General features: G+C 41.7%; 1 protein-coding gene across 1 annotated transcript in view; it reads right to left on the bottom strand.

Annotated features, from left to right (window-relative positions):
* Positions 1 to 12699, bottom strand: part of MYOM1 (myomesin 1) — a 155800-nt gene that overhangs the window by 84691 nt on the left and 58410 nt on the right. The window contains exons 10-11 of the mRNA XM_017878326.1: positions 10643 to 10804; positions 2191 to 2332 (exon numbers count right to left, since the gene is read on the bottom strand). Of these exons, the coding sequence (XP_017733815.1) occupies positions 2191 to 2332; positions 10643 to 10804 (304 nt within the window). The remainder of the gene's footprint in view (positions 1 to 2190; positions 2333 to 10642; positions 10805 to 12699) is intronic.

Below are 12699 nucleotides of genomic sequence, written 5' to 3'. Positions count from 1 at the left end.
GGATGGTCTCGATCTCCTGACCTCGTGATCCGCCCGTCTCGGCCTCCCAAAGTGCTGGGATTACAGGCTTGAGCCACGGCGCCCGGCCCACCTTCCTCTCTTTGATATAGACAATAGACAACTTCCTTATGTAAAGTGGAATAGACAACTTCCTCACTTTCCTTACGTAAAGTGCTGTCAAATGTGGCTTCGATCCCTGCCTTCCATCCATTTCCCCTAATCCTCCTTGGTAGAAATTCTGGAGCTGCTAGGAGTACGGGGAGGTGGGGCGGTGGCAGAAGCCGATAGGGCCAGGACAATTCTTCAAACTACACCTGTCTCCAGAGATTCTGCCAGGACTCAGCTTCTTCTCTGTGCAGATACTGTGGTGACCCAGTGACACTAAAGCATCCTTCCTAACCTCAGGTGGGCAGAAAGAAAGGCAGAACTCACGGCTCCTGACAATTTCCACAGCACGTTGGAGCAGAAAGAACACAAACCTACAGCCAGGCTCACATCTGAATTCTAGTTCTACTTATTACCCGCGTGATCTTAGGCGAGTTAGTGCTTCCTCACTGATATGTGGTCTTGGGCCTCATTTCCTACTTGAAATAAAAGCAACGACCTCACAGGGTGGTTATGGGTTAGTGGTTAATATATGCAAAGTGTTTAGGACAATGCCATGCACACAGTAAATGCCTAATAAATCATAGCCACAAGGTGGGTATTTTCATTACGACTAAGGCCAGAGGAGAACAAAATGTACTGATTGTCCCTAGCTTTTCACTGGTCAAAGTGTAAAAATCCCTTGGAAATGTGCCAAAGACAATAAAGCACAAAAAAGAATATATCTAAACCTTCACAATTCATCACTACTAAATGATGAAATGCTGTGGAAGCATTATTTCACATGGATGGTTAAATAGTATATAATTTATTAGAAATATTTCTTACAAATAGTTCTGAGCACAATCGCCTGTATTTATATACTACAAGGTTCAACACACCCTTGGTGCAAACCCACTGTGCTAATACGACACAGATTATCCGTCTCTAGTGATTTCTACAATGAGGTTTCATTACTCAAAAATGAAAAGAGAATTGGAGCAATGATCTGAATAGAAACCAAGTCAGAGAACAGTGTTATTTAGGCCAATAATCTAAATTTGCTGTCTGTATTGTCCAAACTCATGTCATAATTAATGTGTAAAGCCCAATTACTATAAATATCAGAGCCCTTAAAGTTTTGGAGAATGTAGACAACAACTTGTAGATAGTGCATAATTTGCTACTATTGATTTTTTGTTGTTACTTCTTTGTATAACTTGGAAACACATCCTGAGGTAGAAATAAGACTTTGGTAGTATTACCAAAGTAAATATTCTTAAATTAGTGACATATTAGGAATATGGACATTAACTATGCTGAATTCCAATTATTTCATTTCCAAGGTGGCCTCTATGAGGTCTACAAATTCGTAACATTCTTGCCAAATTAGTGACGTGAGCTGGTAGCCAAATTAAAAAAAAATCATCTTTGGAATTTAGGTAAATAATTAATTCATTTTTGGAACTTTTACCTAAATTCCAAAGAAGAATTTTTTGAATTTGACTACCAGCTCATGTCACTAATTTGGCAAGAATGCTATGAATTTGTAGACCTAATAGAGACCTAACAGAGGCCATCTTGGAAATGAAATATATATATATGTGTGTGTGTGTATATATATATACATATATATATACAACTATTTACCTAAGTTCCAAAGATGAATTTTGTGATACTATGATATGAGCTGTCACGTTTGTCTGCTGGGAAATGACCCACTCTATCTGCAGGTACTAACTGCCGTAAAAGTACTCAATTAGAAATCGGTGTTTCCAAGTACCTACTCAACACACACACACACACACACACGTACTTATAATGGGTATATATACCCATTTTATATATATATATATGTAGGTACCATTATATGTATGTGTGTCTATGTATGTGTATGTGTGTGTACATCTATACACACACAGAGAAAGAGAGAGTGAGAGACTGAGACAGAGACAAATAGAGAAAAAGAAAGATGAAGAGAGACACAGAAATAGAAACAGAGAGGAAGGCCAGAAAAGAAAATATTTCCCCTAGAAATGATGGGAGAAATCAAGAATGCACCTCTATGACCAAATAACTGTAACTGATATTAGCCCAAGCACTAACTTGTCAATAAAATATCCGAGAATAGGACTCCCTCCATCGACAGCTGGCTGTTTCCAAGAGACGATGATATAATCTTTGTTGGCCTCCAAGCACTTGACATCCAAGGGAGCAGCTGGGGCTCCTTCAATCTCTGCATCAGCATCTGTGGAGAGAGAAGGATCCCATTAACCCTCTCAGACATGCTGTCAGCTCGGCAGGCGGAGGTCTCAGTGCACACGCTTCTTACCACATCATCACAGTGGCTCCATCTTTGGCCCCAACACAGCAAGCATCAAATCTTGCTATTTGTTGACCAACATGTGTGTTTTTCACCTTCGGCAGGAAGAACATTGTGTCAGAAAACAGAAAGTGCTCTGAAAAGAACCCATGACCTTTGTCTCATGGTCCTTCCGGCCCAAAATGTTCCAAAAGAAAATTAATATAGAGATGCTGAAGATTGCATTCAGACAAGTCAGTTGTGCCAGAAAGTCAGTTCTCATGACATTGATTGTGCAATGTTGCTAAGAAAAAGCTAAGAAAGGCTCCCAAGAGGGACAAATGCCCCTTCTGGAGGCATCCGCAAGAAAATACGAGTCACAGAGCTTCACCAGTCCCTAGGCAAGACACCACCATTTTGAAAGAGAAAACATTTGTTTGAATCAAATGATTGTCACCAAACTGAAGACATTTAGGGAAAGAACTCCAATGCAATACTCACATCTGAGCTTAGTTTATCTGAGTTTAGTAAAAGTCCAGGATAATACAAGCAACAGTACAATCCCTTTTTATGAAATGGGATCCCCTGACCACGCAGCCCCTCAGGCACAGCTAAATTAGTGAATCAGGGCTGTTTATAGGAGGGAGAAAAGGGGGAATGAAAATATTCAGTTAGCAACCTTTTAAGTGAGAATCATTAAGACAAGAGGCAGGGTCCCTGGGGGCGGAGGCCCATGTTTGCCAATTCCTCCTGGCATTTGACCAATGCTTTCATAAGCAGAGTTAGTAGAAGAGGCCGAGACATGCAGGAGCCACTCACTCAAGGGAAAGCACCCATGTCAACCAAACAAACACTTTCTTTTCCTGTGATCTACATTCTGTAACTCTTATGAGTTACAAGGACATTTGATAACATAGCAGAAATATTTGTCTACTTCTGCATTTAACAGGTTTGCATTACCTATGAAGAGCTCAAGCCACTTGAGTTTTGAACATTCTGTCTCTTGCTCTGTGAACCAGCAGGAAAGCGTCTAGGCAAATATCTCCTGCAGACACGCTATAGGAGAATGTAACTAAACCACTGTGCCTAAAACTTAATGCAGAATCTCTGTGTGCCACTCAACAGGAAACGAGCATTTTGATGAGGAGACACTTCTTTCCTTCCAGACTTTCAGAGCACTAGATGGCGGAGAGTGGTGCTGCTGATGGCAAGGCAGAGTAGAGCTGCAGAGGAGGTGGAGATGCTGAGGCTGACATGCTTGGGCTGCAAAAAAGGCATTGCTAGAAAGCCACTCAGCTACAAGGGGGACAGCTGGCAACCTCTAGCCATGTCCTTTGCTAATGGCCTATAGCACAACAACCAGCAGCCCCTGAATTGATAGAGCAGAGTTTAGTGAGCTGGGCATCCATGGCTTAGATGCACGATGGCAAGAATATGCTGTTGTGGAGCCTGGCAGACAGCGGGCATGCAGGGAGCCATTGTTCAGCATTTGTATAGCATTGCTTGGAACTGAGGTGGACTTGATAATCTTCCAAGTTACTCAGGCATTCATTCGCTCATTCATTCATTCATTCATTCAGTGCTCTTCTAGGTGTTAACTGCAAAAGCTAAAAAATAAGGATCCTAGCTGGGTGCAGCGAGTCATGCCTGTAATCCTAGCACTTTGGGAGGCTGAGGCAGGTAGATCACTTGAGCCTAGGAATTCAAGACCAGCCTGGGCAACATGGTGAGATCCTGTTTCTATGCATTTAAACAAAAATAGCCAGGTGTGGAAGTGCAGGCCTGTGTTTCCAGTTACTTGAGAGGCTGACGGAAGAAGATTGTTTGAGTCTGGGAGGTAGAGGCTGCAGTGAGCTATGATCGCACCACTACACTCCAGCCTGGGTGACAGAGTAAGACCTTATCTCCTAATAATAATAATAATAACCTTCTTTTTCTCAAGAAGCTACGATATAGTGTGAGAAGCAAAACATACTTGGGATGACAAGTGGCAACTGTGAAGCAAGGAATCATAGTATTTGGCTTCCAGCGGCTGCTACACAGTGTGGGGCCCACAGCACCCTTCAGACAACATTAATCCTCTTCTATGCCTCTGCCCTTCCCTCTCCCAGCCCTCCAAATAGCCAAACTTTTTGTAAGTTTGATTATTAGGTCAAAGATTAGCCTACTACTCTTTATATTTTGACCTCTGACACAGACTATTAAAAACTTTTTGCAAAATGTAAGTAATTCTATTGTCTTTATTGTAAAAGTATTATATATATTTTATGTGAACTGTATGATAATCAAAAAAATGTTAAAATCCCTTTTTTATAATCCAGAGATAACTACTATTAACATATTGGCCTAAATCTTTCTAGACTTTCTTCTATATTTATAAACTCAGAAATAATTATATTTGAAACGAAGTGATTTTACTATATAGTTTCATGTAAGCTGTTTTTTCTTGATATATTTCCATATCAATACATGCGGGTAGACACTGGTTTTCATTGCTGTGTGGTATGTCATTGTTTCATGGAGCATCTATTATACTTTATTCTACAACTTGCATATTGATGAATATCTATATTTCTTCCAATTTTCCCCCAAACGTTTTTTTCACCTCTGTCCACTTAGTTCTTAGAACTAGAATTGTTGGAAATGTGTGTTTTTGATATTTAGTGGCAAAGACCCTGAGAAAAGTTAAACCAATTTATACTCACCAGCCACTGTAGCAGCGTTGTTTCTCCATTCCTTTACCCCAGTGGATTTCAAAAAACTTTAAATCTTTTCAATATGACAGGAAAAATAATCTCATTTCCATTTTCTTTTTTTTTTTGAGATAGGGTCTCAGTGTGTTGCCCAGGCTGGAGTGCAGTGAGGCAATCATAGTTCACTGTGGCTTTGACCTCCCAGACTCAAGCTCTCCTACCTCTTCAAGTAGCTAGGGCTATAGGCATACTCCACTATGCCCAACTAATTTTTTAATTTTTTGTAGAGACAGGGTCTCACTATGTTGCCCGGGCTGGTCTTGAACTCCTGGGCTCAAGTGATCCTCCCACCTGGGCCTCCCAAAGTGCTGGGATTACAGGCATGAGCCACTGTGCCCAGCCTCATTTCAATTTTCATTGATTTGATTACTAATGAAAATTTTTTCATATACCTATTTGCCATTTTCAATTCTTCTTTCATGACATTTTAATGACGCCCTTTATCACTTTATTATTTCTCTGTCTCTTTCTCTCTGCGTGAGAGAGAGCGAGAGAGAGACTGTGTGAAAAAATAAAGAGAAAGAGAAGGAAAGAATACATCAAAACCTCAAGGAATACGTAATAAAATGATAACACTGCATACCTGTGGGTGGTAGACTTATGGATGGCTTCACTTTTTATTTGTTAAATTTATATTATCTATTTTTTCACAATGAACACATATTATCTGTGTAATAAAATCTTGGCCAAATGTGTACAGCTCTTTACAATGTGTTTCTGCAGACATATGGTGCTTTATACACTGATCATTCTGGTGTGGAAGCTATTTTCTAAGCTGCAAGAATATCAGAGCTCCAAAACAATGCCCTGAAGTGACCTCACGCAGCTCAACGAATGCAAAGTTTAAAAAAAATATATATATTATTTAAACAATGGCAGTTTCTTACAAAGTTAAACACAAATTTACCATATGACCTAGCAATTCCACTTGTAGGTAGGTACCCAAGAGAAATGAAGATATAGGCCTATAAATATGAACACAAATGTTTATAATAACCAAAGAGTAAAAACAATCACACTGTCCATCAGCAGGTGAACGTACAGGCAAAAGGATGCATATCCATGTATTGGAATGCAATTTAATAAGAAAAAGGAATAATATGTGTTACAACATGAATGAACCTCAAAACACGTAAAGCCAAAGAAGGCCGACATAAAAAAACCATAGAGACCCAGAAATGTTCAGAAAGACAAATCTATAGAGATAGAAAGTGAATTAGTAGTTGCAGGAGGCTAGACTGGGTATGGAAGAGGGAAATAGGGAGGAGAAATCTTTTTGGGTTGATGTAAATTTTCTTTCTTTTCCTTCCTTCCCTTCCTTCTCTTCTTCCCTCCTTCCTTCCCTACCTGCCTGCCTTCCTTCCCTTTCTCCTTCTCTTCTTCTTCCCTTCTTCTTCCCTTCTTCTCCTCTTCTTCTTCTTCTTTTTCCTCCTCTCCTCCTCCTCCTCCTCCTCCTTCTTCTTCTTCTCCTCCTCCTCCTCCTCCTCCTCCTTCTTCCTTTCCCTTCCTTTCCCTTCCCTGCCTTCTTTTCTTCTTCTCTCTCACTTTCTTTTCTTTTCTCTTTTTTTTTAAGACAGGGTCTCATTCTGCCACCCAGGCTGGAGTGCAGTGGTGCAATCACCACTCATCACAGCCTCGACCTCCTGGACTCAAGCAATCCTCCCACCTCAGCCTCCTGAGTAGCCGGGACCACAGGAATGCACCACGCCCAGCTAATTGTTTTCAGTTTTTGTAGAGATGGGGTCTTGCTATGTTGCCCAGGCTGTTCCCAAACTCCTGGACTCAAGAGAGCCTCCTTTCTTGGCCTCCCAAAGTGCTGGGATTACAGGCGTGAGCCATTGTACCTGGTCAAAATTTTCTAAAAGTGGAGTGTGGGTAATGGTTGCCCAACTCTGTAAATAAACTAAAAAACACCAAATTGTAACTTAGCATGAGTGAACTTTATGGCATGTAAATTATATCTCAAAATACGTTTTAAAACCTAATATATATCATTTAAAATAAATTTATAAGTGAAATCTTTTTCTAAAGATTGTAAAATTCACAATGCAATTCTGAAATTTACCTTTCCAATTTTGTCTTTTCCATTTACCTTTTCAATTCTCTCACATCAACCTCTGACAACCTGAGAATCTTTCTATTTCCTGAATTTGTGGATTTGAAAGCTGGCTTAAGTGTAAATTTTAAATTGGAACACCTTCGCCTCGTCCATAGTTAGTAACATGAAGTCTGGCCTAAACCTGGCAAAGAGGCACCTTTCTGGGTGTGGGCACTGAGAAATGCTGAGGAACCCTAGACTAGGTCAGAGTTCCCAGAAAAAGTTCACGAAGGAAGGAGCATGACAAAGATTTTTGGAATAGCCAGCGATGTTCTCTGGCCCTGGTAAAACAACGGAAAGCGGAAGCAAAGACTTTGCTTAGTTCATCCTCATCTAGCCAGGTTTATCCTGGTGATTTGGCTAAATGAACACACTTGCTAATGGCAGTATGTTGGTTCTTACCGCAATTTTCCCAGAAGGCCAGCTCCTGTCTTCCCTGACGATATAGACTTTTTCATGATGCTTCTGTGGCGGAGAACGCCTGACACGCTTTTCAGATGTAATAGATATTCAGATATCTGTACCAGTTGCCGGTCTGGGACAGAATTCAATGATCATTTGTATTGTTCAATGCTGATGTGGTATGGCCTGCTAACTGTCCCCAGTAATCAGTCTTCCGGTTTCCTTTTAGTACTAGGACCCCTGAGCATTAGCAGAAAACATGGCTGGCTAACAAGAGACTGTACATCCTAGCTCCCCTTACTGTGAAGTGTCTGCATGTACTAAGTGTGCACCAAGCAGAAGTGATGAGTGCAATTCGGCCTCTGCCCCTCCACTCCCTTTCTTTCCCCTCCCCATAGGCTGGGATGGGAACCTGGGACAGTACCCCAGGCACAGTGCAATAACAACATAGAGGGGACCTGGGAAGAGGCATCAGGATCATACCCAACTTTCACATAGAGGAGAGAAACAAACCCTTTGTTATTTCATTTCAGCAGCTTAGTCTAGATCCTAATTAAAATCCTGGGTTAGCCATCGGAAGACCTACAACCTAGTTCCACTTCTGCTTCTAATTAACTGAAGTTTTTGGTAAATTACTGTACTTTTTTGTACCTCTGTTTCTGCATCTTAAAATTAAGGGGTTGTACTAGGATAAGAAGCCTAACATTTTTTGAATCATCAACCCCTTTGACAAGCCGGTAAAGCCTAGAGGTCCTTCTGAGAGTAATGCATTTAAACACATAAAATAAAATGTTTGTGATTACCAAAAAAACTAATTATATTGAAATACAGTTCTAGTCACAGACCCTTTGGAAGTCTGTGGATCCCAGCTGAGTACTCGAAATGTTTATGAGTTTATGATGCTATTTAGCACATGACAGATAAAAATGAGCTAGTCTACCTGCATTGTTTATATTTTAAATTTTCTCTACATTATGATGCTTTTTTTTTTTTTTTTTTGAGACAGAGTCTCGCTCTTTTTCCCAGGCTGGAGTGCAGTGACCGGATCTTGGCTCACTGCAAGCTCCGCCTCCCAGGTTTATGCCATTCTCCTGCCTCAGCCTCCCCAGTAGCTGGGACTACAGGCGCCCGCCCCTCGCCCGGCTAGTTTTTTTTTTTTTTGTATTTTTTAGTAGAGACGGGATTTCACCGGGTTAGCCAGGATGGTCTCGATCTCCTGACCTCGTGGTCCGCCCGTCTCGGCCTCCCAAAGTGCTGGGATTACAGGCTTGAGCCACCGCGCCCGGCCCATTATGATGCTTTAACATCTTAGACACCTTTCTGACTAAGGAAGGCCTGCCTTCCTGAGGCGAGCCAATTCTTAGGGCCCAGAGGGGAGCATGACTGATATGCAAACTAACCACTCCAGCCACAGCTCCTTTATCTGGCCTGTAGAACCCAGGAAGCAATACTGCTCTGCCTTAATCATCCCTGGGGCCAGGTACCAGGCAGGTAGGGACCACACCTGTAACTTACAACCTACTGAAATTATTTGAACTAGCCAATCCTAACTTGCTAATTGCCTTACTTTCCTTTCCCAAGGAAACTCCAATAAAGGCCTTGGTCTAGGCCCTCCTTTGCTCCTCCTGCCCCTTCTGACTCATGACTGACACTGGCACTTTCCCATGTGGCCCTGCTGTTCCTGTTCTAGGACCTGTGAGTATCATACACGTTGTTTTCTTGTGCCTCTCCTGGATCTCTTCTTACGACTGCATCTGACTAATCATCCCGTAAAAAAACACAGAACACTACCTGGTCGCCTAAAAGTGCTAATGGTCTTCCAAAGTGCTAGGATCCCATGGAGGAATCATATTCCATGTGTACATATCCAATCCATTTAAGACACCACTGAAAAGGCTGGGCGCAGTAGCTCAGGCCTATAAACCCAGCACTCTGGGAGACCGAGACAGGTAGATCATGAGGTCAGGAGATTGAGACCATCCTGGCTAACACGGTGAAACCCCGTCTCTACTAAAAATACAAAAATTAGCCGGGCGTGGTGGTGGGCACCTGTAGTCCCAGCTACTCGGGAGGCTGAGGCAGGAGAATGGCGTGAACCTGGGAGGCAGAGCTTGCAGTGAGCCGAGATCGCACCACTGTACTCCAGTCTGGGTGACTGAGGGAGACTCCCTCTCAAACAAACAAACAAACAAACAAACACTGAAAAAATAGAAAGACTCCTAAAGTCAACAATTATGGTTTGTCTCAAGAATTAAGCTGAAACTCCTTGCTTCCTACTTCACCAAAACAGAGGCTATAAAGTTCAGTTATGGGCCAAGGGACCTGAAATGAAATAATAAACTTACTCTCTGAAATACATCTTAAAGACTTATACCCAAAATAACAGATCCCTCTTTTGCAGCAGCTTCTTTTAACTGAGATGGCGGGTATCATTAGGATTTAGCATCTCCACCTGAACAGTCATAGGGAACTGTACTAGTGGCTCCCTAAAGATGAAGAAAGTCCTGATATTAATGATGGAAACATGGTCTGGAAAATGGTGACTTTTGAGTTGGTGCCCTCAGAGCTCACCTTTTAACTAGGTCTACCTTTTTTTTGCTTTTGTTTTGAGACAGGGTCTCACTCTGTCACCCAGGCTGGAGCACAGTGGCACAATCTCAGCCACCTGGAACTTCTGCCTGCCAGGCTCAAGCCATCCTCCCACTCCAGCCTCCCAAGTAGCTGAGACTACAAGCGTGCACCACCATGCCCAGCTAATTTTTTGTGGAGATGAGATTTTACCATGTTGCCCAGGCTGGTCTCGAACTCCTGAGCTCAAGTGATCCACCCATCTCAGCTTCCCAAAGTGCCAGGATTACAGGCATCAGACATTGCACCCGGCCAGAATTTTGAAATGACTCTTCCATCATTATGAAACATGTTTGAACTGTTTTGTAATCAAAAACGGCTTTGGCTTCGGTGTACTAAATATTGTTAGGTGTTTGGTTTTTTGCTAGGACTTACCTCGAACAAACACATAAGCACTATATTGTTCATAATATTCTCCCATCCGTACACGGATTGTATAGAGGCCTTCATCTTCTTTGTTGAGATGGGAAAATGTCAGTGTTGCCCGCTCTCCACTCCAAAGTGTTTGCACCCATTTCGATGGAGAAAGAGGTACTCCTAGAAATATTTTAAAAGTAAGCAAATTAACTTATTTTTGTTTTATTACTTCCTTCTTGTCTCCCCTCCATTCCTCTTCTTAGCCTTTTCTATACTGAAAGTGATTTAACTACTACAGGAAGTCTCTAGGACTCCGAGCCGTTCTGATATGTTTACATTGGTAAAAATACTGGACCAAAAGTAAGGGGATCGGGGCAGACACATAATCTGCAGGCGCCTGGTGTAAAATTACCTTACAAGGGCCCTTGTTCAAAAGCAGAGAAAAAGTGCAATTAAAGGTGCTAAAATATGTCTTATTCCTTTAAAAATATTTTATTACTTACAAGAATATAATAGGGGTAATACAAGTTGAAAAAAATCATACTTTTGTGCCATAATTGTATATGCAATCAATAATAATACGTTACTAGTAGGGAGACCTTGATTGATAATAAGATATTGCTGGTCCGCTTTTCTGCAAATTCATTTATTAGTCATCAAAATTCATACTTTTAGCAACTTTATTTTAAATCAACATAATCAAAAGCAGTATCAGTCACTCTTTATAAATGCAAGCTCACAAATGAGTTTCCATGATTTTTTTAGAAGGACCTTTCTGCTGATGTAACTGTTACTGGAGCTGTTAAGGAAGTTATATAGGCTATGACAACATTGGGTTAACTTTCTGAGAAACTATTTCAAAATACAAATTTTAGTAATCTAGAACTGATGACTCCAGATTCTAGAATCTAGAATAAAGGGACAATCTAGAATCTAGAACAAAAGCGTAATTATTCCAAGAAGATTTAATTCTTCATACAAATCAGTTTCACGTAAATCTCAATTTAATTTTAAGTGTGAATTTATACAGTTTCCTTTTAATGCTTTGTCTAATATGGCTTTAACTTGTGGAGGTAATACTACAAGCCAAACATGATTTCATGATTTGTATAAAATTCAGGATGTCTGTTTATGTATTCCATTACTGTATCTTCAATTATAAGTGGTAATTTTAAAACTGTCTTCCTTGTTAATAGGCTCATCCAAAGTTTCATATGAAAATGTTCTTTTCCATCAAATGCTACCATCTTTAAATTTAACTTCTAATTCTAAGCCTCAAAACCAGAGATTCGAACTTCCTTGAAGAATTCTAATAACTGCCTTACGTGCCTTATTGCAGTGTCTACATGTACACTTTTATTTTATAATATTTGACTGACAAAGTTTACTGTCCTATCGCCAGCAGTTCCTGTCCCCATGCTCAGGCTAGGAGTTAATATTCGTGCAGATCCCACAGACCTGAGTTCTGGGGAAGGCCGGGCAAGCTGGCCCCACACTGTGTGTCCCTGTGCTGCCTCCACACCGAGCCCCTTCTCTCCTCTGCAGCCATGGGACCCATCACCACTGCTGCTGCTGCTGCTGGGGCCACCACCATTGCTAATTCCAGTCTGCCCTAGGTCCTGGTCTCTGTCATCACCTTGGAATGCCATGGTGCCACAGACTGCCCCAAGTGCTCATGTGCACACCTGAAGACCACGCCTGCTGCCCAGTGCTCACACTGTCCACTACCCACTGCTTACTGTGCCCAGGATCCCGTATCTACACGGGTCTGAACTGCCATTGCCATATTTCCTCCTATCATGTGCATATGCCATAGTCCCATTGGACTCCATGTATAAAACACAAGGTCAAAGATAAAGTGATTGGCCGGGCGCGGTGGCTCAAGCCTGTAATCCCAGCACTTTGGGAGGCCGAGATGGGCGGATCACGAGGTCAGGAGATCGAGACCATCCTGGCTAACATGGTGAAACCCCGTCTCTACTAAAAAATACAAAAAACTACCGGGCGAGGTGGCTCAAGCCTGTAATCCCAGCACTTTGGGAGGCCGAGACGGGCGGATCACGAGGTCAGGAGAT

Source organism: Rhinopithecus bieti, unplaced genomic scaffold (assembly GCF_001698545.2).
Source record: "Rhinopithecus bieti isolate Rb0 unplaced genomic scaffold, ASM169854v2 scaffold_11839, whole genome shotgun sequence".
In the NCBI taxonomy this organism is placed as follows: Eukaryota; Metazoa; Chordata; class Mammalia; order Primates; family Cercopithecidae; genus Rhinopithecus; species Rhinopithecus bieti.
Note: the sequence above shows the minus strand (reverse complement) of the source record. Positions and strands in the feature narration are given on the sequence as shown.